This window comes from Electrophorus electricus, chromosome 8 (genome assembly GCF_041902795.1).
Source record: "Electrophorus electricus isolate QZ-2024a chromosome 8, ASM4190279v1, whole genome shotgun sequence".
Taxonomy (NCBI): domain Eukaryota; kingdom Metazoa; phylum Chordata; class Actinopteri; order Gymnotiformes; family Gymnotidae; genus Electrophorus; species Electrophorus electricus.
The window spans coordinates 22,146,384-22,172,500 of NC_137504.1; the positions used below are offsets into that span (position 1 = coordinate 22,146,384).

Genomic DNA, 26,117 nt, shown 5'->3' on the forward strand with positions numbered 1-26,117 from the left:
AAATATTTGAACAGTAAAAGTGGGCTGTGTTTTTCCCGTGAGTTTCATACGACAAAGTCCCCGGCCCCATTTTTGCGCTAGTATTTTGTTGTGGGTTAGAGACAAGTGTAGTTCTGAGGGAAGTGCTTGGTCGCCCAGTAATCAAAGGTGAACGTGTGCTAGCCGAACAGTGTGTGTGTGTGCCATTTTCCCGGATGGAGTTCCGTCGCCATCTTTAGAGCAGAGCTGTACCGGTGGAGTGGGAACTTGAGCTGCTGCTCCGCCAGGAACCGCCGACCGACACAGACAGACTCGCCCACCTTCGAGCCGTTCCCATTGCCCTCACAGCATCGCCTGTCCCAAACGCTGAGCACCATGGCAGATCGAGAGCACTTTGTATACCAAGCAAAACTTGCTGAACAAGCAGAGAGATATGACGGTAAGTGGAATTTTGTTTCTGTGCGGTATTGCCAGAGCAACTAGGTGCACACTGCGGTGGTTATTCCCCACATTCCCCCGTGTGCTGGCTAGGCTAACTTACTTAAATACAGGCCGTTTCTCTCCCTCGTTTCCGAATTGAAGGCTCTTGATGAATGGGCAACTTGGTGTGAACGGTATTGTGCAGTATTGTTTGAGGGGGAAAAATGTCGGTTTAAAGAAAAGTGCTTTTCCGTGTCATTCACAAGGATAGGTTCTTTCGGCAGGCGGTCATGATTCATGAAATGGGAGGGGGAGCATGCAGCTAACGCTAGCATGTCCTAGCGCAGCTGTTTTGGAAAAGGCCTGGCGTATTGAAGCTCTGAGACACTCCGCCGATTGATGCTTCGAAATTAGCTATCAAGATAGCTTCGCATAGCTAGCTAACCTACCAAATTGTTTCACTACGTTCCTTTTAAGTTGTAGAAGTGAAATTGGCTAGTTAGCTAACCTAATGTGTTGTCCCAATAGCTATAAACGTTTAACCAACAGTAATCATTAAAAAAACACGCAAAAATGAAGACAGATTAGATTATGGTTTTGGCTAGCAATCTGACCGAGTCACGTTATGAACAAGATAGCTAGTTTAAATAGCTAAAGGTCCAAACTTAATCATACAGGCTTCGTCTTTACCGTGGGTAATGTAAGCTTATAAAACTATATACAACCTGTTTGGTTACATTAGCCTACACTGAACTGGGAACTACATTTTGTTTTCTATTTTAAACTTTAAGATTTGTGGCAACTGCGTAACATTATCTTGTGGATTTGGTTTCAAATGCGTTGGAATAATGTAGTTAGCATGCTACACTAGTTAGCTGGCTTGCTAGCCAAAAAGCTGCTGGCTAGATTTAACCACACCGCAACTCCTCCTGATATCTGAATCCAGTTGTTCGGTTAATTATACTTGTTTTCTTTACTTTTAGTCTTTTTACTTGTAAAATAACGATTATTCATGTTTTATCTGCACGCCAACTTGTTAGCTATATGATGAGTTCAAAATGGCGAAATTAATCTGTCCAGGTATGCTAGCTAGCTGGCCAAAGAAGTTACCAAGTGTTCTTAGACTGCAGAGTAGCTAACGGTACAACAATCTTAGGAATTTTATAAACCAGATCAGCTAATTGGGTCACTAATTAATTCGTGAAATAACAGTAAATTGTAAAAAGGCGTTTTTACGAACCCAATTACCCAGGCCGATGGAATACTCGGTGCGAAGCTATGAAATTGCTTTGTGCTATAACTTACTGATTCGACATTTTAATCAATCCTGTGGAGATTCTTTTACAGACGCGATAGGGAACACAGCCACACCCGCTGTGACATAAATGTATGCTTTTGCACTGAGACGACAATCCTGTCCGATTAGCGAACAGTCAGCTCTTTGAGTAAAGCAGAAACACAGACTCTCTAAAGTACTTTACAATAAAGCAGGCGGTTGCTATAGTGATAAGGCTGTCATCGTCGCCTAAGTCACGGTTTATGTGCCATGTTAAGAGGAGGAGCAGGATTTTGCGTGCGTGCGTGTGTGTTACTGCTCTAAATTACAAGAAGATATAGCCAGGGTGCTGTTCAGCCTTGAACATGTTGGTGCAAGTTGGGTCACTTTCTAATATCTAGGCCACTGAAGAAAAAGTGGCAGTGACAGTTGAGACCAAGCAGGATTATGGTTTCCTTATGGAAACGTAAAGGGCTTTACAAGTGCACTGTGTAGAACCTACTGAAACAAACACTCCTTTTGGGTTGATTCTAATAGTTTGAAAGCATGGTTTCCTCTTTCATGTACAATATCGCTTGATGGTAAAATGCTGACACATACTGGGTTAATATTAAATTCCATTAAGATATGACGGCGAGAATGACGGAAAAATTCCCAAATGACAAACATACCTCTGAACGCCACTGTAAACTACCAAACTGTTTGAGCCTTAAGGCTTTTAGGGGTCCTGGTCTAGTCTGGTCAGACCTGTTTAGGAATTAACAGTATAAGTTAAACAGCCTATTCTTGCTGAGGTTTTTTTCCACCTGAAAAGGCAGAGACTTCATGTTCTGAAGTGAACTAAGACACACCCTTCACTGCCTACCATACCATGACATGACACACCCATTGTTTCAATACTGCTTTAGCCAAAAATGGTCCTTTTTCCACAGGTTCACTGAAGACTGTACCTTAAGTGACAACCCCCCCCCCCCCCCCCCCAAAAAAAAAAAAACATTTTATGCTGTGTCACTTCTAACTTTTGGGTTATGAATTGACTTGATTTACATTCATATTCAGACCTTATTTTGGCACTCAGTATGCTTCAGCTGTGTGTGTTGGTCTTCAATCTTAGGATATGTCACTTAATGTTGTCAGGTTTCACCTACAGGGCACAGATAAAGCTTTGTGAAATTGAAAAGTGGAATTTCAGTGAGTTTTCCACTTGCAGCTGACTTCTCTGCACTCAGCTGGCTAGGGTCAAGCCAGGGAGGTGTGAGAGAGAGAGGGAGCAGGGGGACTGATTCTCTTCTCTTACATAAGATCTGAAAAGAACAGAACAGGATGGCTCCCTTAAGCTTCCCTCACTGCGCATATGGAGCAGTCCGCTAGACTTGAGTAAAATGTCCTGTCTCTTCTCCTTCCAATAGCTCTGTCAGTCTTGCTCATGTTTCTCACCCTACGCATGCCCCATCACCACCTTTACCTTTCACCCTGCCAACCCCCCACCCGCCCTGCGCACTGTGAGGAAGTGCGGTGTCACTCCAGGCACAGTGGGAAGTGGCCTCCTCTGATTACCCAGACAACCTGTGAGAATTCCAGCATGGTGGTGTAATGCTGTCACCTACCCGCCCAGTTCCACACCACACTATCTACAGTAAGGAATAAGTCATACATCAGCCAGCCTGTCATGTCGTCGTACATCTCCCACTCTCACACAGCGTCGAGTTACGTCCTGGCGCTTTCATCTACAGTCAAGATGCTGACTAAAGATATTAATCTAATGTTTTCCTCGTATTTCACACGAGAGTCACTGCCTTGTTGCAGCTGCGTCATGCTACGTTTGCTTCACTAGGCTCGAGTTTGGAGTTGAGTTTCCCCCTTTCTTTGTGCCGCCCGTCCCGCAGAAGACTTTGAGTTGTAGCAGCATATACAGAAGAGCTCTGCTTACCGGCGGACCTACATTGGTCCCGTTCTTCCCTGGGTTCTTGCCCCGTGGCTATGGAATGCCATATGTAATCCCACAGCGCTTGAGTGCAGATCGCCTCCGCGCATGTGCTCTGCTACTCCACGTTCCCATTCCAGTGACATCATCTCCTTCATTCCGCTTCCGTTCTCTCAAGTCTGACGGAGGCCGTGCCAGCTCCTCTGCGGCCACATCATGATGGGGGGCCCCTCCCTGCGTGTCTGGGCTTGACTGGCGAATGCCTGCCCCTGCCACTGGAAACGGCTTATAGCCATGCCTGCATGCAGCAGCTCCAGGTCCTCATCCAGTGCACTGCAGCACTTCACGGTGTCGGCATTTTGTCTTTTTCCCTTTCTTTTCTTTCCCCTTTACACTGGTCTAAGGTCAGTACTTCACTTGGTCTGAGTAGTCATCACGCAGGGGAGGCGGGTCCTGGATCAGCACAAACGCACTGCGCCCATTCGCAACAATCAGTAATAAATGGCCACTCCTGCGATCTCTGCAAACGGTGCTGGCAATCCCCCAGCCTCTCCATTAAACAGAGGAAGAGAATGGGGGTGGGAGGGGGATGACTCTTAAAGGGTGCCGCCTTCTAATCTTTCTAAAGATCTGAAATGGATGAGAGTCCAAGGAAACACTGACCTACACACAGGCCCTCCCCAGGACAGTCACTTATAATAAGACCAGCAAGACTGGCAAGCTTTTGTTTCCAGGAATTGTCTTGCCGCAAAGCTCATTGATTTGCATGGGGTGCGAGTTGTAATGTGCTGGCGACGTCTGTGGACGATGGCGATCTGCTTGCTTTTGTTTTAAAGTCAGTTTAGCTGGCCTGCGAGTTCAAGGTCCAGGCAACGCTGGTGCCCACTTGAGGTAACAATATGCAGTATGCAAACTGGGCGATTTGGCCGCATTGCATCAAGCGAAAGGGTTATCCAATAGCTTACTCTATCCACACATCACGTGATGAGAGCGCAGGATCAGAATGAGGCTCCTTCCCCTTTAATCGAGGCTCACTCCATTTCAGCTTCTCTTTCCCTCGTGGCATTGGACAAGCCAAAATATTTTTGATCGTTATAAATTGATTTTTTTTTTTTTTAATTTTATGGAGAATATAATCTTGGTGTCCAAGTATCTCCCGGCTGACTTTAGTGCCACGTGCTGTAGGAGAGAGCAGCGAGTCACTGCTCCAAATCCAGAGGCACAGTCCGGTGTTGCAGGAGTCCACATGCCGTCCCAGTGAGGTTGGCCATACTCTGGTGCTTTTGGCCAGGTTCGCTGCGATGTGAGCATGTGGGCTAATGGTTTAGCTCTCCCTGCAGGGCCACTCAGGGGCCCAGGGCCCTCTTTAACCTGCCACCTACTTCATGTCTGTAGAACTGGCAGTCGACCGCTCTCAACCTCCCCCTTCGCCACCTTTAGGGTTGCCAAGCAACCGGTTCAGTGGGAAAGGTCGAAGGTGAGCATGGTTAGAAATAACCACCGCCTGGTAGTGTACCGTTCCAGTGTGGAGTAAGTGCTCCAGTTTGGCAGATTCATATATCAGTGGGGAAACCATCATTGCACTCTACACCCTCAGAGAGGACCTAAGATATCCTAAAAATATATATAGGATATATAAATTAATCTAATCATTTGACAACACCTAACAAATACAAAAATGAGCGGTTTGTGTTTGAATGCGAAGGCTTAAATGAAAGAAGCCACTTTGACTCCTTATCAGAATTTTGCTGCCTCTGCAGTTGCTGGAAAGAATGTAGGTGGTTGGTGGTCCAGCTATAAAGGGACGAGCAATAGTAATTCAACGAGAGGCTAATTTCAAATGACAGTGAAATTGACCAATCATATTTTTCCCTCTAAATGGGTGGACTTCGTTATCTCTAACTTTCTAAGTTCTGCCCACTGTGGGGAACACGAATAACAAGCTAGTGCTTGTGGTAAATAAAAAAGCCAGCTAGATTGTTGGTTTAACATGGAAGTGGGTAACATTACTGCTAGTGAGGAGGACATCGTTTCAAATTTATCCATGCTATTTTCTAGATTAACTTTTAATGGAAAGTGAAATGAATATTAATTACTGATTTTCCCAAATAAACCATAACGCATTTAATAGTCAGCTGTGCATAATCTAATAACATCTTATTTATTAAAGACATCGTGTGTTTGTGGTGGTAGGTCCATTCACTGCCCATGGTTCTGTTGCTAATAGCTGCTTGGCTTTGTGTGTGCTGTCATGATGTGAAGGCTTATATGAAACTTTTTGTATGGTAGGAGGAGGTGGCTGTCACGTGTTTTGCCCCCGGTCCATTGTCTTCATATTCTGCTGAAGTGAACACACAGCTTGTGTGATGTGTTTACTTGTAAGGAGAATTGGCATTTTACTTAAATTAGCTGAGTTTTGTTTGGGCAATAGCTCTCAGCCTCTCATTGCATCGCTAGGGCTGGACTAGTGTTAATTAATTCTTGTTTCAGAGCTGGAATCGTCATAGGTAACCTTTTGCAGTACTATAGGACAGAGTAAGACAGGCCAGTAGGTTCCTCAAGACAAGGGAGTACAGTACTCTGCAAAATTATTAGGTCACCATTAGATTTGTTGTTTTAGCAGTGTATTTCTAGTCTCTCTTATAAGAATACAACCAGAAAACATAGGGCATTTGTATGCAGTATTAAACAGCTTGTACAGACTACTCTCAAGTATTTAGTGCGACCCCCCCCTTTGCTAAAACAGCTAATCTAAATGGTGGTCTAAGACTTTTGCACAGTTCTCGATATAACATAAAACGCAGAGGCAGATTTGTTGGGTATTTTGTTTTGTGTTCCCCCCCCCCCCCCTCAGATTTCGCCCCCCAAAGTTGATTTGTCTGAAATGAGGTTGTCCGACTGAGACTTGGCTGATCAGCTAGTTTTGGGTTTCCTTCTAGCACAGTGAAGGTGCAGTGTTGGGCTTTGGATTTACTCTCATTGATTGTGTTATTGGTCTTTATTAATGTATTGTTAAATAATATTTTTTGTAACAGTTGCCCTAACATTTGTATGACTGAGTGCCTTTATATTCACTTAATCCTGTTTTCATGTAAGCAACATACTCTGATTTCTTAGATTGGTGTATGTCCAAGAAAGCAGATAAAGAGGGCTGGGTTTTGGCTGGTAATCTTGTTTTTTCAGTGCCTGTGTACTCTGATTTTCTTTTGGGTTTCTCAGTCTGCATGTGCACTGTCCTGGAAGTGGCTAACAGAATGAAATCCAACACCCACGAAACAGCTATCAAACATTTTTGAGAGACTCTCTGACACACGGTACATGTTTGAGGAAATGCAGACTATTAGAATTTGAATTGCGCACCATTAGTAAACATTAGTAACCATAAAATACAAAGTATTTGCCGGTAAATTGGGTTCATGTTTACATAAAGCCACTGCAGGAAGTTTGAAGTTTACGTCACATCATTCTGTGAAGGTCATTGACTGGTTGCAAAGCAGAAATCCGATTGTTGTCTGACTCATGTAAACCTGGAGCTCTCTCGTTATCTGAATACCCAAGCGCACGTAAACACATTGATAGGATTACTGACACAATCTGATTTGCTGCGGTTACTGGATTATTGAGTGCATGTCAGTGCACTCGCTGTTGGGCATCATCTATCATATCATATATAGTGTAGTGCCCGTGTCATACTTTTAGTGAAGTTACCGCCAATACCAAACTACTCATCAGGTGTGCGACAGGCAGCAATAGAAACAGACTGGCATGGTCAGTGGGCGGCGACCCAAGTAACGCCGAGGGTCCGGTCCCGGTGCAGAGGCAGGGCGGACCCGCGTCAGCTGGCTTGGCACTGCTGTCAGCCTGGGCACTTCACTCAGAGCGTGCTGGTACGGGTGGCCGTTTCCCCTCCCCTTCGCCCATTCATTTCAAGGAGGGTATGCGGCATCGCTGCCCACCAGGACGTATCAGTTCTCATGAGATTTTCCCAGGAGTAAGTAGTAAATGTGCGAGGGCCAACAAATGTATTCTGGTTTAAGGGACTGAAATGCGTTTCTTAAAATAATTGTAACCCAAAAAAGGGTTGTTTAGGTTGGCTAATGGCACACAATCCTGGCATGTTTGCCAACATGTGACTAATACAGGGCTGTGTAAAAAACAATTCTCTCCTCCTCTCCCTTCTTCTCCCTCTCTGCTCTCTCTCTTTGTGGGTTTGTGGGTGTTTTTATTTTGGTGGTGTTTTTTTTTGCTTTGTGGTTTCTCACATTCGTGCACATGTGCACGTTACAGGCCAGAGTGGGGCGAGAGGCTGTGTCCACTGTAAGCGTAGGCTGTTGTTGGCCCCCTACCCACAAAAATCTTGTGATTTTATTTATTTATTATTTAAATGGTATGATTTGTATCCTGGCTATTGGATTTGGTCAAAATTGTGTTGGAGGTGCCCCTTTCCCTAATCGCTTACGGCGGCCGGAAGCCCCTCCCCTAATCGCGCACGGCTGCTGCTGCTTCGTGGAGGCTCACCGGCAGCATAAACGCTCGGCGAGAGGAGGCTAGCCTCCTGGCTGCGGGATAAGAACTGTGAGAGAGCGAGACCGTTAACGGGACTTGCCGATTAAAAAAAGTAGGGTCTAGATAGGATTAGAGCACTCTGTAATTAAGCACTTTGGGTTGACTCGCACTGGGGGGTGTGGGTGTGAGTCCTCCAGTTATGAGCCTCTCCCTGGGCTGAGATCACAGCACTTGGATTTTTTAGCATGTCTTTACGTCCTCGCACATGTCTGACGCATGGGGAATGCAGTCTGTGCAGTCGGCAATCTTATGTTCCTATAAGCAGACTAGTTCCACTTTTCTAGCTAGCTAACTTTCTAGTTGTTTGGATTTAGTCATCCGTCCACATGTAAATGTGTACTCGTGTTTTTGTGCGACACAGTTTTTGAACGTAGTTATTTGTCGGACAGGCTTATACGCTCATGGCCCTGTTTGCAATGTGATTTTATTGCTAAATTTTTAAGATTGTGGATGGCTTTTTGAGGTCATAAAAAAGCTAAACGCTAATGAAATCAATACCGAAGCCAATCACAAAAGTATGATGCGTTATAACTTCGAACAGTTCTAATGTGAACATGTTTGTTAAAGGTATACTCTGAGTAAATCTATGTTCATATCCAAGGTAAGATTATTTGGCGTCCCTTGCGTAGCATGTCCTGTGTGTTATGTAACATAAAACACTGCTCATATGATGTGGTAGGTTGGGAGCAGCGTGTCCTCACCAAAGTTGAAATGAAACCTACACCACCGCACAGGCGTCCCGGCCAAACGACCGCTCTCACCGGGCTCAGGTCACACAGGCAGCGGCTGGGCTGGAACGGCAGCATCTGAGTACTGGAACAGAGCGGGTGGGTCGGGTCTGGGGCATTCGGTAATACTTGTGCCTCCCAAGTATTGTATTTATCCTGACACATCTCGTGCTTGTTGTTTATGGGGGTGTGGAGGGAGGGACCACTAGTGCATCCACTAGGCAGCGTGGCCGAGACTCAGCCCTGATGTCGAAAAGAACACGATGACGGGTTTCTTCGCTGTGTTATTACTTTGCTCTAGGCCTACATTACGGCCAGTGTCGGGGCCGCACTTTGACCCGTGCAACTGCGTACCTTTAGTTTCAGTGTGCTTGGGGTCGGACCGTCATTGTGTGCACGTTTGTAGAAATGGTGGAGTCCATGAAGAGCGTGGCGGGGAAGGACGTGGAGCTGACGGTGGAGGAGCGGAACCTGCTCTCGGTGGCCTACAAGAACGTGATTGGTGCGCGGAGAGCCTCGTGGAGAATCATCAGCAGCATTGAGCAGAAGGAGGAGAGCAAGGGAGGCGAAGACAAACTCAAAATGATTCGGGAGTACAGGCAAACGGTGAGCCCCCAACCCCTGCGCGGCCCACCTGCTTGCTGAGCGGGCTGGGCATTGCCCGGATCCAACCGTGTTTGGTGTGCTGTCAAGAAGATGCTTTTCTGCTGTGCGTATTGAATATTAGTAACTTGCTGTTTATTTCTCTTTCTGCGTAGGTTGAGAAAGAGCTGAAATCTATCTGTAATGACATTCTGGACGTACTGGACAAACACCTCATTCCTGCAGCCAACACGGGAGAGTCGAAGGTTTTCTACTACAAAATGTGCGTCTTTGTTCAGAGCAAATACCCCCCCCCCCCCTCGGGGGGCCACTTCCTCCTTCCCAAATAGCCACTGTTTTCTCTAGCCTTTAGCGTTGCGTGTGGTGCTCCCATAAGAATTCTACAACCTCGACCGTGTCGGAGAACAATGTCTGGTAAAAGGGTTTTAAGAAATGTTTTGCGCTTGTGCATGCAGGAAGGGTGACTACCACAGGTACCTGGCGGAGTTCGCCACGGGCAATGACAGGAAGGAAGCGGCGGAGAACAGTTTGGTAGCGTACAAAGCAGCCAGCGACATCGCCATGATCGAGCTGCCCCCCACACACCCCATCCGCCTGGGCCTGGCTCTCAACTTCTCCGTCTTTTACTATGAGATCCTCAACTCCCCAGACCGTGCCTGCAGGTAGGCCCTTAACCAAACAACAAAGCCCAGACCCCCCGACCTTCAGGCTTGACCTTCAACCCTGACCCCTATACCCAGGTTGGCAAAGGCAGCGTTCGATGATGCAATAGCGGAACTGGACACACTCAGCGAGGAGAGCTATAAGGACTCCACGCTCATCATGCAGTTGCTACGTGACAACCTGACACTATGGACTTCAGACATGCAGGGAGACGGTAAGCCAGTGCGGCGTACGGGTCTGCCGTTGAGGACCTTGGCTTTTGAGTGTGTGAGTGTGGGTTTAAGTTTGGCACTTTTGAGCGTGGATCTGAGGTGAGTCACTAGCTGCACTCTGATTAGATAAGCCCACCAGGGGCTACCGCCCAATCTTGTGCATAGTTTGATTCATCTTAATGAGTCCCAACCAGCCCAAATGTAATTTTTTTTCTTATTAATTTTCTTTCCTTTTCTGACATTCTTGGTCTTTTCCCTCTGTCTCTCTAGCAAAAATCAGCGTTGTGTTCGTCTTTCTCCTACTATAGATCCTTTAATTCATGTCCCCTTTGCGCTAACATCTCTCCTCCATCCTACTGGCATAGATTCGTAAGGACCTCCCATCTCCCCATTCCCTGTAGACCTCCTATCTGTAAGTCATCTCCTTTCTGTGCTTCCTGTCCTTCTCTCTCGCGCGACCGCTGCCAACTCCGCTCTTGCTCTAATTCGCTGTCCAGGTGGAGATTTGTGGGTTACTCTCACAGACATTCGCGTTGACCGCACTGAGAGCTTCTTTTTGCTCCTGTCTCTTGCCGCACTTAAGCCTACATTTGGACCGTTCCCCCCCCCCCCCCCCCCGTGTGTTTTTGTGTGCTTGTTCGAGTCACTTAAACGCAACCGGTTTCCTCGTTTTCAACGAGGATCCTGAGGTCGGCTTGTGTGACTCGAGGCACACAGGGCCGAGAAGCAGCCCGCGTACGTTGGCACAGAGCCACACCTTGGCCCAAAGTTTCCAAGCTTTGCTTTTTCTAATGTTGGCCTCACTCACATTTGGTGGTATTTTTTCCCCACTAACCATGTGCTACCCCCGTCGTGTGTGGGGCACGCAGCGAGCCGGCCTAATGAGTGCTACATCACCGCTGGCTATTCCTGTGCCTTTTGTTTCTGGGCCTTTTGTCGCTCTTTGTTAATTCCTTACCACACATTACTGTGAGGCAGTTAGCCACGCAGTTGCCATGGTTGCGTTGCCAAGCACAGCTGCTCAGAACCCTGGTGGAGTTTTGCGACTAGTCAATTAAGCTTAACTAATGTTCTTTGCCTGGAGTAGCTCTAGTTTAGTCATTCAAACGTCAATGTTTTTTATATATATATATATATATATATATATATATAAACACATGCAGCACACCGCTATGTAAGTCACTGATTGTCACTAAAACTCGCACTTCTTTTGCTCGTGTGTGCTTCAAAGTGAGTGCGGTATGGTGTGTGTGTGTGTGTGTGTGTGTGTGTGTGTGTGTGTGTGTGTGTAATTGTGTGTTGTGCAATAGCTCTTTGTGAACAGACATATTTCCTGATGCTCGGTCTGTCCATGTCACAGGCGAAGAACAGAATAAAGAAGCACTGCAAGATGTCGAAGATGAGAACCAGTGAGACATCATGGCCAACATGGGACATCCCCAACACACACACACACACACACACACACACACTCTCTCACTCTCACTCTCTCTCTCTCTCTGTCTCTCTCTCTCTCTCATATCCCAAGTGTATCATCCATGTCCCCTCAGGTCTCCATGGTGTCATAGAAAGAGCTCCAAATCCACCCTCTTCTCTGGCGCTCCCTCACCGTTTCCATTCTGCACTGTCCCCCCTCCCGTCCAATACGTCTCTGTCTAACTCTCTACTCTTTCGGGTTACGCCTTGGGCATTTTCTTCCCCTTAGTTAATTTTTTTCTCCCCTCCTCTCCATTTAACTTCCTGCAATCAGATTCACACATGAATCGGTCCTCTAGAGTGAACAGGCGTCGTGGAGAGTTCCCCTCCTGGTTTAGTTGTTCTACCTGTTGCAAAGCTTCCCAGAGAGGCTTCTCTAGGCTTTTGGGCATAGGCGCTTTTTACGTCACGCTTTGCTTTTGAATTAAGTACGTGCAGCGGCAGGGTGGTATCGTCCGCCAGATTCAGCGCACTGTTGCGTAACTGGAAGGATTCTTCCTCTGCTTGTTCTTAAAGGGACGGCCGTTGTTTTAAGTGCCCTCTGTCTCTGTCTTGCCTGCTGTGTGGGTTTTAAAGCGGGCTCAGGCTCTTCAACATGTCGCGAACATCTCTGCTCTGACGCATACAAGATCTCCTTTCCCTCTGCTCCACACACGTCGCCGTCTATGCATAACGTTACCACAACGTTCCTCCAACGTTGTACGCAAACAGGCCCACGCCTCCCAGTCAGATTTCAGAGGATGGCTTGTAGTGTCTGGCTTTGTTAGGGGAGAAAACCCCCCGGGGAACTCTTCAGTATTCCATCTCTCTTGGTTCCGATGTAAACCATAAGCAAGAAGGTATTGCTGTTTGTTTCTCAAGTGGATTAAATGAAATTAACACTGCACGTTTTTTCTGGGTTTTTTTTGTTTGTTTGTTTTTTAAGTGTCAGCTCATTTATTCAATTTCTTTGCTCCACCTCTCTCGTTCTCACTTTCTCTCATGCTCTAGATCTGTCCATTTTTCTTTTCTTTCATTCATTCTGTATGTGTGACTTGAATCTGATTTGTACTACTGGCTATTCTGACCGGAGCCAACAAGCACCGTCTGTATTCTTACTGAAACACAGCATGGGATTAACTTTAACCTTCAAATAAAAACAAACCTAAATTAAAAAAAAGAAAACAAAACACGGGATCCTCACGTTTCTTCATTCACGTGTGCTAGTTGAAGAGCTTTTCACTATAAGGTGGTCTGTGCGGTTCTGGTGTAGAATAAAGGATCTATCTTTAGTATGCCGTAGAAACGATACAGAATATTTCCACAGTAGAAAGTGGCATGTATGGTTGCCCAAATCTGGCCCCACAAGAACTAGTTTGGTAACTGGTGTCTGTTAACCAGTTTTGGTAAAAGCATAAATGAAAGCAAAATTGCAAATCTAAGAACTGATGATTTTTGCTGTGACCGCTGAACCATCTTTCTGTCCAAGTCGCTTTTAGTGTTTGAACAATCCAGTAGCTGGTGCTACATACAAATTAACAGCAGAGGGTGCTAGCATCCTACATTAACGTAATGTGCATAAGTGGAATCTAGTTATTTTAAATTTGACAAATAGTAGTATTTCTTGTGATGGGTTCAGGTCAGGGGCACAATCCAGTGATTTGCCTGTCGGGATATTGCAAAATCATAATAGATGGTGTAAAACCACAAGCCAAAGCTGATGCTCTTCAGAGACATGTACAAGGGACACTAGTGTTATTGCACATTGGTCTGTTTATTGCACTCAACAACATACAAACTTTTCTGTCACTTTATTTGAGCCTACATGATAAAGTTCCTCTTTTTCTGTTTAGGAATGTCATGATCTCAGTGGAATAAAAGTATTTAAGAATCATCAGGTTTTCATTGAATCCCTTGTTGAAGCCAGACAGTACGAGAACAATAATTATTGATTTGTTCTCCATACAGGATCGGCACATAGGGAAACTAAATATCATCTGTTAAATTGAACAACAAAAAGAAATTAACGGTGGGGAGGAAACCAGGTAATTATTTTTTAAACATGAGTACTTGGAATAGGAATACAGTCCTCAATCCTCCTTGGAGGCTGCAAGTGGAAGAGAGAATACAGTGTAGAAAAATACTTAGTAACCAGTAAAGCCTGTTAGACTGTTGTGTTTTTAAAAACTCATAATGAAGAAACAAAATCGACAGTAAAATAATAAATGCATTGCCTTTTTAAAATGAATATATACATCAACCAAGACGTCTGTTGTTTATGGAAAGCCATTGTGAAATGGTGGGAAAAATCAAAACGTACAATCAATTCGCAACCCAGAACTGATGATGTAAGATACTTAGAGGAAGAGTCAACCAAAAATGACATGAAACCAATGTTTAAAAACATGCTCTGAAATGCAAGTCATGTAGCAATATATTTTATGCTGTTTTTCTCTTTATAAATATTAAAAACATCACAAATCTAGGCTCTCACGAGTTCTTTATAAAACTAGGTAAATTGTTTAGTAAACATTTAGCAACAATAAAGATGACTTGTACTTTTAATACTAATTGCTGTACACACATATAATATATTTTGAAGAGTTTCTCTTGGTAATATAAACATTGATCGTACCTAAACATACACATACCATGATAACAAAACCCGTAGGAACTTTTATCAAACATTGACACTGCAAATAGAAACATATTAAATAGTAACAATGCTATTCTATAAATCCTAAAAATCCAAGTGTTCATTTCCTACCAAATGATTCAAAGATCTGTTTAAAAGCTGTGAAGAAAACTATATGAACATCTCTGTGTGCAGGAATGGTACTAGTAACAAAACTGCATCTTTATTAAAAATCTCATTACTTCTGTAATTACTCTGGTTCTCTCTTTACATATTCAGACACCCTAATAATGACTCTCACGTTCAGAACACATTGGGACATCCTTGTCCACGGTTACGGAAGTATTGCTACAGTCAGTGCAAACATATACTGGAATTACAACACCACAAGATTACTTACATCATCAGGGGTATACAAACGCGAATCTAATTCTATGGTAGGAGGCAGGAAGTTACAACTGAATCAACAGTACCCATATAACAGGTGCATGCATGTCTGATCAGTGTGGGTATATTGTCTAAAGAATCACAGCATGCCAAACATACGCAAGAGGCCCTTGTTCTACAGCCAATTCTCGCCATTTGCCTAACAGTTGGAAAGGTTTTTCGTCTCGTGATATAGTCCGTAGTTCCTACAGTTCCTAAGGTGTGAAGGTTCGTGAGTACACATTTGCATCTTGCGCTATATAGTTTCTATAATAAACGCAGCAGGTGGCAGGAAATCACTACAACCAAGAAGATTAACCCTTTGTTGCTGGATGCAAAATGCCTTCACTAACGCTCGTTGCCTTCAGTACTGCGTCGCCTTTTTAGGAAGTAAGCACCACGTTTCATGGATGAGGAGGAACGGAGACTTGTCCTCCCGAGTGATATAAATAAATGACTAGTGAAATTTGATAAATAAAATAAAAGCTTAGACCGATAGTAGGGTGACCTGCATCGGTGCTGGGAGGAGACCAATCCAGAATCTTGGTTTGGTTCTGAGTGGTAAGTCCACCCGTCTAACTGTTTCCCACGTTTAGTTTCAGTTCACAAAGTGTTTTCCTCTCCACTGTCTCTGGTACTCCCCCCCCCCCCCAAGGTAATGACAACATCCAGTGCAAACGGCACCAAACGATTTTAGCTCGGACGCTGAACTGAAGTAGCGGGCGGAGTGGGATGCGGGTGAGGGCGGAAAGCTGTGTGCGCTGGAGGCTCTAAAGCTGCCCGAAGAGGATGGAGCACAGGAGGAACATGGAGTAGAGCAGCATGAGGCCCAGCCCCAGACGCCGATCCAGCTTCCAGCCGTTCAGGTACACGCTCAGCACCTGCTTCACACGGACCAAACGACTCAGTGTACGGGCAGGAGCAAAAGAAGAAAGTCCAGAAAGGAAGGTTTCCTGTTTGTGTGTGTGTGTGTGTGTGTGTGTGTGTGTGTGTGTGTGTGTGTGTGTGTGTAATTCACTCACAGTGAGGAAGACCGATGCTAGCAGCAGGACTACCGAGTATACCAGACCCTTATTGTTGATGAACACCTGAGAACACATGGAGTGATTCCTGTGACAGGCGAATAAAAACCGAAAGCATGTATGTTTTTCGCTCCTGAAAAGCTGCCTGTTCTCACGCCACAGCTGTCATATACATGCGAGCGAGCGAGCGAGCTCCATTAAATACTAAGCAGTCTGTAAGAGGACCATGTCTGGATCTGGATTCCAGCACACCGGCTTGGGAGTGACAAATATACCTTTTGATAATCAAATAATAAATACATAGTTTCTACCACATGATTTAAAAAGATTTGTTCCACTCTTTCAGGTAAGTGTAAGTAATTGGTTGAAAGAGCACAATCTTAATTTTTTTTTTTACATTTACTATTTGAATGTAGATCATATGACAGACACATTGCACCAGGTACTCCCTCTTCCCAGTGTGTCGCCAGATCTGTGGTGCAGCCATTTTCAGGGGCTGACTGCCTTCGGTCTTTTGAAAGTAAAATACATCTTCGGTTGGCTTCGGATCAGACTTGGCCAGGTCAGGAACGCTCCACTTTTTGGCAGTGGAGAACCGCAGTTGTCTCAGAAGGGTGTTTTTGGGTCATGCTCCCTCTGTCCACTTCAGGGCAGCTGTCCAGCTCCTGCTGTCTGCGGTCCCGTCACGCATAAAGATGAGTGAGCAGGTTCCACTGGCAGCCATACGTTCCCATGCAACCATGTTTCACAAATGAGGTCACATGCTTTGGAAATTTCTCTTCGGTCATCCCCTACAGTTGGCTTTGATGCTCTGCCAAGCTCTTCAGTACTGCTAAGCTCACCAGTGCATTATGGCTTTAAAAAAAACCGTACCAAATCAGTTGGTTTCACTGACCCTAATGCTTTGGCCATGTGGCTGGCTGTTTTTTTTCCCCCTGATTTTCCAGTCTGGTCATGGCTGCCTTTGCTGGCATTGCATCCGCGTCAACAGATGTGAACGTCACCTTTAGAGTCCAGTTGAGCCTTTTCGTTCGCTCTCCTGTGCACGCAGCAGCACTCGGCTGGCAAAACAACCGCGCAGCCTTCTGTCCGATTGCTTATTACGTGAAAATGGGGACACTTCTATAAAATGGTACAAAATTCCTGAGTTGCTCGGCCAATATATATGTACATTCCCTCAAATTAAAGCTGTCATTCTGCACTGTTTCATTTCAAATCTGATGTGCAGAAGTTGTCAAACAATAAATATTGTCACTATCCAGTTATCTATCATGCATATATATCTGTAACATCGTCCTGGTTACTTGCTTTCAAGATGCACAGAAATTCTACCTGTACCTGTTCCTCAGAAGTACCAGCATACAATTCCTGAGAAGAGGAAGCAGGCTTACCGCTGACCCATGGTCCACCACCAGTGTCCTGAGCACCCATGGGAAGCCCAAGCCCAATAAGATGTCAAAGATATTACTGCCTATGGAGTTAGAAACTGCCATGTCACCCATACCTAAAGCACGCACACACACACACACACACACACACACAGACAGACAGACAGGGAATACACCCCATCACCTTCCATTTATCACTGAGCATTAATCCCTTGATGTTGTGCTATATTTAGGCAGGGAATATATACTAAGCAATGTGCACGTTCAGTTTCCTTTTTTCTTTACCTGATCTTTCTTTTATCACGTTTAGACAATCTGTAACCATGACGTTTACCTAAAATGGCTGAATTTAGAATTAGATGGGCATCAGATATGTGCATCAGATCTGCCAGCTTGACTAAACATAGCCAAACTGTAACAATTGTATTTTAAGCAATAGAACATCTCAACATGGAGCCCTGTCTCCTCCAGCCAGCAGAGTGGGAGGCGCAGTCAGCTACCTTGGCGGGCAACGATGAGGCTTGCCATGCAGTCTGGTACACTGGTGCCTGCTGCCAAGAAAGTGATGCCCATGATATAGTCAGGGATGTCTAGAGTGTAGCTGATAATGGTGACCTGTAAGGACAAATGAATACTAACAGTGATTCATTGTATAAGCATAACGGTATTTATTAGCACCATTGAGGCGTATTTGAGCTTCAGTGTGGCCAAGTGTTATTATTGGTGTAGAGCAGGAACAATAACTGATCTCTGTGATTGTTCCCTACGGTGTGAGCAATAAATAACTTCAGAATGTCAGCTTGACCTATCCACATCAGCTAGATACAAAAGTACAGTTATGGCAAAATACAAATCCATTGGTTTCATAAATATATATACATCCCAGACACAGATAGATTTCATCCTAGATTTAAAAAAAAGGTATTGGATGAAGAACCTCCACTTACACTGTCAATGTTAGAAACATGAACCCTCCAACTAAAACTGCTCTGGACTAATATTGAACTATTAGCCACCAAGAAACAGGATCCCATTTGTATGATATTAATTAGAAGCTGGGAGATTCGACTTTGCATTAATAGCAGTAGAGTGCTAATAAAAGTGATCTCCTCCCACTTACCATCCACACCATCAGGTAAGAGAAGATGGCAATCCAGAGCGTGGAGGTTATGAAGGTGACCATGAACCAGCGATGCCAGCGTGGTAGAACACAGTTGGGCACCGTGTAATACAGCAGCACACCCAGTGGCCATGAGACTACCCACTTAGCTCGTGCTGCACAGCCAGCTGGTCGGGGACGGACACACATAGACGCGTGCAAACACACACACGATGTCATTACAAAACTGGTTCAAACCTTTCCTTTAGCCTAGAATAAGCTTGTAGTTTTATGGTTGGGCTTGATAAATGATACTTGCTAGGGAAAAATATGTCCATAACAACTAATGCAAGGGTTGGCCAAACCTGGCACATGCAGAGGTCTGAAGAATTCGTCCCCGGCATCCTCCTCAGGCTGACGGCCGCCTGCTGCTTTTACACCTCTGTCTCCGTCCTCCAAGGGCCTCTCCACGCTCCCTCCGTTCTCGATACCCCCTGAGCCGAACGATTTCGTCGAACTGCCCCCTAGCCCCGACTCCCTGATCAGTCTCTGCCTCTGAAAAACGGCGAGTCCATAAATTTAGCCCCTGCGTAAAATACTCCATTCACTCCCAACGGTTCGTTAGCAAAGCGGATTACAAAGGCGACTTTTCTTTCTGACTTTACATCTGTAAGCTGCCTCGATGACCTTGTGCCCTATAGCAGGTCCACTGGCACCGAGTGTAGCAGCAGTGCTGGTGTGGATGCTGCGCTGGGGGAGGGGCACACCTCGCTGATGAGCACGCGGCCTGCCATGCTGAGGCGGGTGCGGGGGGAGAAGTGGGGTGTGATCATGATGCGTAGCCCCGCCTCTGGGAAGGAGAGCTGGTGTGGCTTGAGGATCAGTAACTCGTCCACCATAACTACTGGAGACTCCTGCTGGCCTGTGCTGGGCTGACCTGAGATCAGTGCAAACAGATACAATCCACACTTACAGCACATGTTCAGTAACAGACTGAATGCAGACCAGCCACGTGAAACACTACTCTGAAAAGACAGTATGGCCCAAGGTGAGTAGAGAGGGATATTTTCAAAAATGGTGTGAAAGACTGACTCCTGATCAGTACAGAAAGAAATTTTATATATTGAAAATACAACCTGTCCTGTGTCAGACTGTTTTCAGATGAGTGCAGTGCAATTTCAGTCCCACTGAACATGCAATCCCTCCTATGTCAGGCTGACATGAACACGGAGATGTATTACTCATACTTTAAATGCCATCTGCCCAGGCCTTGCTGTTGTCACAGCAGAACAATGAAGTGTCTCAGACGTTTATTCCTGCTAACTGCATAAAACAGTTATTTTAAAAATAAAAGGCAAACATCACGCTGCCAGCGCTACGAGAGCCATCCGCCTCAAACAGGCAGAGAACATCACAGATAACGACGTGACTGGAACAGAAAACACTGAGCAAGCAGCCTGACGACAGAGCCAAACGCACATGCAGACAGAAAACATACGAACAGACTGACACAAAAGAATAAACACAAGCCGGCCCGCGCTAAATTAGGAGAGGAAGAGCTAGAGAAGCAGCACAGAGACGCTCACCAGAGCAGCTGAAATATCAAACTACCCTTTTCTTACAATATTATTACCAACGGATCGCAGAACAGCCCAATACACTCACAAATTTGCCTGCTATGGCACCTAAGTGAATATCAAAGTACTATTTATAAACTTATCATATCGATATTATCAATCCAACATGGGGGGTTTTACAACTAAAAGGGCAGCACTGAACATCTGAACCGGTCTCCAGCCTTCTTGCCCTGGCTGTTGAGGAGCAGGTGAAGAGGCCACGTCCTCCCACCACAGCGTTCATGGATTCGGACCTTTCCTCAGGAGCACCATGGAAGTGTTGCAGTTGGCTCCCTCCTCGCCTGCCCTCTCGTTTGGGTTGGCCTCCCCCCTTAGGCAGCAGCGCCCGGGAGCCCCACACCGCCTCTCCACGAAGCTCGCGATCTGACTGTTGAACCTGTACGTAGGATTGGGGGGGGGGGGGTTGGGGAGAGAGAGAGAGAGAGAGAGAGAGAGAGAGAGAGAGAGAGAGAGAGAGAGAGAGAGAGAGAGAGAGAGTCACCCCAGCAGGACTCTCTGTCTGGCAGGTTGCAGGGGGTCAACTCTGGCTGTGGAAACGTACCACCCTGAAGAAACGCACCCAATCCAGTTTGTCAGGGCCTTTCAGCACCTGAATGGCAGAGCCAGGTTTGTTGGGGCTAAACGCTACTAGGCAAAAGATCATCAGAGTGGGTGCAATACCGCTGGATCTTGGTATTTCTGGAATATCATGGAATTTTTTTTTTTTTTATTTTAGTCTATTCCAGACATGGCAAGTCATGGAATATCAGGGAATTCTGCTTGTAACATCTTTACATTTTAGTTGCCATTTCTAAAAATAGTACATTTTCATGCGTTTCTTGTATTGTGTGAGTGGTTGTTATGGTTACTTTTTCCATTCCCATTTAACAAAGGTGGCCTGTTTTTACCTTCTCTTATCCGTTATGGAATTTCAGCTTTTTAGTCAGTGAAAGTCAGGGGGGACAAAAAGTGTACTTGACATATTTGACATTTGAGTTACAGTGGGAACCCTGAAGATTACATTTAATCCCCAACTGGCACGCTAGTACTTGGTGCTGCAATGTTAGCACTGTCAAAATTAAAATAGAACCAGATATGGATCTGTCCTTCCATATTGTGGCTTGGAGAAAAATGAGCATTACGCAGTGGTAGTAGAGCTGGCGAAACACCTTCTCTACAACGGCTGGAACAAATCTGGACATCGTCATCGTAGGTGACTAGCTGCCAATAAAGTGCAGCTTGCATGGGACAGTATGAGTTCATGATGTACTAGTCACAGATATCCAAATGAACAGATTGTGATGTTCTTGCATATGACTGGAATGCACTGCAGGCAATATTTTCCAAAATGAAAGTAAAATATTCTCAATATGTCATATTTTTGAATAGGCTATTTTATTTTAATCCATAAGCAAACAAAGGAATTAAATATTGGGAAAGAAATGTTGGATACATATTACTCACTTCATGATGAGAATGTAAACTCCATACATGGAAATCAGGAGCATCGACTCCCACCTGGAAGAGCCAGACGGTGAGATCAGCATTCCTCAGTGTTTTGCAGACACAAGTGTTTTGGGATAAGTTTAAGGAAACACAATAATAAATGTGTGAAAAATTAACACTGATTGGACACTGTCAATGATAGATCTGATGTCATCCTAGACTCTAGATCACCTCCTTCAGCTGACTGCAATGACTGCAGATATGTTTCGTTGTAGTTTGTTTATCTTATAAAACGTTAATGAAAAACTTTGGAGTACAAGTGCCGATTTCCAGTTTTGAGGATGCTGAATCTCGGCACAGATGTCAGATTTGCAAGTGTAAATTCTCAGCCATAAGGCTCTCGTGTGAAACAGCAGGGATGTCAACGTCGATCTGCACAAGAATTTTACCAGACTTCCCTCCCAATGGGGCTTCACTGTGCATTTTGACTCGCCCTGATGCGTAAAGCTCTCCGAGGTTACTTCCTGTTCTAGTCTCGTGACAAAACATGTCAACAACCATGAGGCTCCAGCGTTAAGCAGCAGAAAAATGCCGTATCGCCCCTTATCGGTTTCATCAGTTGTGAGCTGCGTGTGTCTCGTTGACTCCCCGTGCTCTAAGCTGACATTATAACGCTGGTGAAACATTTGCTCAGTCAGGATATTGTGCTTTGTGCAGAGCTTCTTAAGGAAGAGGAAAGGAAATGATCGCTGACTGACAGTTCTCCACTTTTAATAAGTCCTTGATTATGGCAAATTTCATTTGCTAGGTCCTTTCTGTCTGTGCAGAGCACAAAGGTAATACGCTGATATGCAAGGATGTCTCGCGTATGCATTACTGCATTAAAAAATGAATGGCAGTAATTATACTTACCACACAACCCTCTCATCGTAGATGACCTGCAAGAGCAGTTCAAGAAATAGATGACGGCAGAGTACTAATAACAGTGACTTTGTGCGAAAAAAAGCTCTTAAAAAAGCTCTTAAAATGAAATATATTATTGAATATAAAAAGTGAGAGTGCTAGTAATGGATTGAGCTGAAGTGCTTCATTGCTCTCATAAAGTTTAGTTAATAGTTTATTTAGCCATGGGCTTTAGTTCAGGGGATGACATAATATTTGATTGCCATATTCACTGTTCAAGGCATTTTTCTCTTTCCACTCTTTTTACTCTCTCTCTCTCTCAGTGTTTCTGTCTCTGGTCCTCCTTCACTCACCAGGATTAAGGCCAGAACTGAGAGGATGTAGTAGAGAGAGTCTCGGAACAGAGACCACCAGGTAAGAGTCACAGTCTGTGAGCAAGAGGGCGAAAGAAAGGCACAAAACCCTTTAACCGCTAACACACGCGCTGCAATTCTCATCGTGTCAGAATAGCTCACATACATGCTGAAATGTCTGATAAATAAAAACATTCACTTCTCCACAGAGCTCTTTCACATTCTATATTTTCACACAGGCCTTGTACGGATTCCCAGCAGGCGAGCAATAAAACACAGCTTTTAATACTCCTTCCCAACACTTTTGATGATACACTGTACGGTAGGCTCTGGTGCTTACTGCTTCACTACCACTGGACTGATGGAGCAGTGCTATGTGAGACTGACCTGGCCGGCGAAGATGCCGCACACTCCAATGATGACCAAGATGTTGAAGACAGCTGATCCAACGATAGTTCCCACCCCTACATCGCCCTTAGTGATGAATACACCTGCCAATCAGAGAGGAGTCACAGCTGGTTGGCACAGGGAGAGTATTTAGGGACTCCATTTCTAAGATGTCAGGGAGCTCTATATACGTTTTCTGTTTATAGGTATATCGAGGATCTTTAACTGTTCCGGCGTTCAGTGTAGCACAGCTTATCTTGTTCCAAAAATGATTAGGCCTTCCGTCTGAAAACTCGGAAATAACGTTGGGACGGACCATATGCTGCTTCCCCAACCGTTAATTCATCAGAAGGCGCATGCAGCTTGGACGTAACGACATATTACCAAAAGTGACTTTGTGTGCAGATGCACAGTCTCTGGCAGATAGAGTGGTGTAATCACTGCAATTGCACCCTCATGAGTTTTCAAATTGTATTGTGAAAATATTGTTGGGAGCTAAGCTGACATCTAGTGGGCTTCTGCAAAGTCTGAAGGATGCTGTATTTAGACCTGAGGCCTAGTTTTCCCAGAAATGTTATCAAAAGAAATTCTTAACTATGCTTCTGTAAGTTGTGCCACACTGTGACCAGCCACACTAAGCAACCCAATCAAAACAGGCAGATAAAAAGTGAGCCCTAAACAGACCAATTAGAGAGGTGAACAGCTCAGGGGCGGAGCTTCCTGCAGCCATGAAGGTAGCGCCAGCCACATCCTCACTGAGTTGCAGATTCTGAAGGACATGAATAAAAACACAGATGATTACGCAATTTGACATATTGTCTAAACAACTCAACTTTTCCCTTTTTAATCAACCTAAACACAAACACCTGAAAATCAAGGTCTGATAATGTAGAATCAGTTCTCAAATGTTTATTTCCCCTCTAGAATGGCATCTGGACAGTACAGAATGAGGTACATGTCTCATGGGATTATAGTCTGATTCAATCCCATTTCTTTGGCTAAGCTCCTTTTAGAGCAGTTACTCCCCACAAAGGCGGCATTATCTGAGGGTGAAAAGCTCCAGGCTGAAAGTCCCTGGCGCCGCAGAGGAAGGCAGAGCGGCCCCGTCCGACGAGGGGTGGGGGTGGGGGGAGGGTTTTTTGAGGGGGGGGGGGACATCTCAGACACGCCTCGTTAGTGAGGCCTTTGACTGGGGTTTATGACATGCGGTGGCGGCACGACAGACGAGAGGGAACAAATTGGGCTGTCATCACTCAGCGCGGACGCGCCATATGGGGCCCTTCCGCTGCCACGGGAGTGGAGGACATGTGCCACCTCTCACCTCGGAGATCTTCTCCAGGGAGGGAACAAAGTAGTCATCGCAGACGATAGCGAGAGCGTAGAACATATAGATGGCCTGGAGGTGAGAGAGAGAGAGAGAGAGAGAGAGAGAGAGAGAGAGAGAGAAAGCGGGTGAAAGGGGCACGCCAAAATGAAAGGAATCAGGATCAAAGTGAAAAATAAAAAAGTAAGGTATAGTACGGTAAGGAGAAGACAGTTCATCTATGTGTGATTTTCTAATGGTGTGGGAACAGCAAAAGCTTTGGATCTTGTTGCTTTCTTGGTGATTTTTCTTTCGCGAAAGTTAGCATCAATCATAAATGCTGTAAAAATGGCATAGTGACATCTAGAGATATGATGCTTTTGACACTTTTGTATATATATGTGAGTGTGTGTGTGTGTGTGTGTGTGTGTGTTTCACTCACACACAGGACATGCAGCAGCACAGCCCCCTTCCTTCTCTGCTCCTTGGTGAAGATGTCTTCAGGGAACTCATGGATGGCTGGGAGACAGAGACAGGGAGACACAGAAATTGTCCATTTACCGTTAAATATTAATTGCACTCACGCCTTTAGTAGAGCGGAACCCTGGAATGGGGACCCATAGGTTAGGCCTGCAGGCCAGGACCATCTGAGGCTAAGGCTGGCCTTCCAAATGACGGGACTTTAGTCACGGTCATGACCCCTAGGGCTGCATGTGTAATAACGTGCTAAGCGTAGCGTACTGCAACCATTTGCATTATTCTAATCAGACTTCCCTTCTCATTACCTTGTTCACTGGCACGAAACAGTTTTTGAGAGGAGACAGCAAACATTTATTTATTCGGCTTTATTGAATAACCAATCGTCCTATAAGTTGACGTCTGGCCTGGATATATCTTTATTTAGATTTGCAGTGCATGTGGCAAAATGGTCACACAATTAATTTTAAGGACATAATTGGCATTGAGGTCCTTAAGATCATGCAAAATCTTTATGGTGTGGTCATCAAATCAGGTTGTCACTGATCTGGGATCAGTTTAATAAATTTAATCAAGTTCAGCATGCCCACTCCCTGGGCAGAATTGTGTAATTAGAAATTGAATTATGTCAGCCTCATACGCTCTCTTAGGTGGGTGTGTACGTGTGTATGGTCCCACATGTTTACGCGTGTGTGTGGGTGTGTGCTGTCACTCCTGTGTAAGCCCAGTGAGAGTCTAAAGCAGTCAGCATGTGCAGGTTAGAACAGCAGTGAAGCAGAGAGGAAAATGAACTTTAATGACTAGAGAGAGAGCCCTATCTATTTATAGCAGTGGCGCATCATCACGCCACTGGAGGCTCATACACACACACATACGCGAGCGCACACGCACACACCACGAGGCTCCATCATCACACCGCCAGTGCCTTCCTTATTTGCGAACAAGAATCCTCTCTCTTGCTTCAAGTGTTAAGGGATATGAGCCTCTGATCCAGTAGAATGACGCTGTATGAGGCAGATGTGGTATAGTATAGTATAGTAGGTGGTGTGTATGGAAATTGTAAGTATGCCACTAGCATTATAGCTTGGACTTTGTGCTGTTTGTGTGTGTGCGCGTGTGTGTCTGTGTTTGTGTGTGCGCATCTGTGTGTGTGTGTGTCTGTATGTGTGTTTGTGTGTGTGCGTCTGTGTGTTTGTGTGCCTCCATGAGCATGTGTGCATTTTCGCACACAAAAAA

The 26,117-nt window shown here is 45.1% G+C and overlaps 2 protein-coding genes across 5 annotated transcripts in view; one reads left to right on the forward strand and one right to left on the reverse strand.

Annotated features, from left to right (window-relative positions):
* The first annotated feature begins 140 nt into the window (after positions 1–140).
* Positions 141–13,720, forward strand: ywhae2 (tyrosine 3-monooxygenase/tryptophan 5-monooxygenase activation protein, epsilon polypeptide 2). 3 transcript variants are annotated; one of them, XM_027017703.3, is made up of 7 exons: positions 141–418; positions 9,300–9,499; positions 9,652–9,758; positions 9,952–10,158; positions 10,237–10,373; positions 10,680–10,783; positions 11,732–13,720. In XM_027017703.3, the coding sequence occupies exons 1-6, from the start codon at positions 355–357 to the stop codon at positions 10,742–10,744; spliced, it is 780 nt and encodes a 259-aa protein (XP_026873504.1). In that variant the 5' UTR covers positions 141–354; the 3' UTR covers positions 10,745–10,783; positions 11,732–13,720. The 3 variants fall into 3 exon arrangements, with proteins under 3 accessions (XP_026873504.1, XP_026873506.1, XP_026873505.1); XM_027017705.3 differs by having other exon boundaries at positions 150–418; positions 10,737–10,783; XM_027017704.3 differs by lacking the exon at positions 10,680–10,783 and having other exon boundaries at positions 150–418.
* A 265-nt stretch (positions 13,721–13,985) lies between these two features.
* LOC113582104 (sodium/potassium/calcium exchanger 3) overlaps positions 13,986–26,117 on the reverse strand; it is a 31,133-nt gene continuing 19,001 nt past the window's right edge. For both annotated transcript variants that reach the window (XM_081720208.1, XM_027017701.3), the window contains exons 3-17: positions 24,847–24,923; positions 24,423–24,497; positions 23,786–23,870; positions 23,102–23,205; positions 22,715–22,789; positions 22,371–22,396; positions 21,477–21,530; positions 20,267–20,409; positions 19,164–19,333; positions 18,762–18,951; positions 18,418–18,584; positions 17,798–17,912; positions 17,301–17,413; positions 15,910–15,975; positions 13,986–15,768 (exon numbers count right to left, since the gene is read on the reverse strand). In XM_081720208.1, the coding sequence (XP_081576334.1) occupies positions 15,658–15,768; positions 15,910–15,975; positions 17,301–17,413; positions 17,798–17,912; positions 18,418–18,584; positions 18,762–18,951; positions 19,164–19,333; positions 20,267–20,409; positions 21,477–21,530; positions 22,371–22,396; positions 22,715–22,789; positions 23,102–23,205; positions 23,786–23,870; positions 24,423–24,497; positions 24,847–24,923 (1,571 nt within the window). In that variant the 3' untranslated portion in view covers positions 13,986–15,657. The remainder of the gene's footprint in view (positions 15,769–15,909; positions 15,976–17,300; positions 17,414–17,797; positions 17,913–18,417; positions 18,585–18,761; positions 18,952–19,163; positions 19,334–20,266; positions 20,410–21,476; positions 21,531–22,370; positions 22,397–22,714; positions 22,790–23,101; positions 23,206–23,785; positions 23,871–24,422; positions 24,498–24,846; positions 24,924–26,117) is intronic.

Coding starts and splice junctions, on each gene's coding strand:
- ywhae2 (XM_027017703.3), top strand. CDS start 355: ATGGCAGATCGAGAGCACTTTGTATACCAAGCAAAACTTGCTGAACAA. Junction 9,759..9,951: donor AAGGTTTTCTACTACAAAAT/GTGCGTCTTTGT, acceptor TTGTGCATGCAG/GAAGGGTGACTACCACAGGT. Junction 10,159..10,236: donor TCCCCAGACCGTGCCTGCAG/GTAGGCCCTTAA, acceptor CCCTATACCCAG/GTTGGCAAAGGCAGCGTTCG.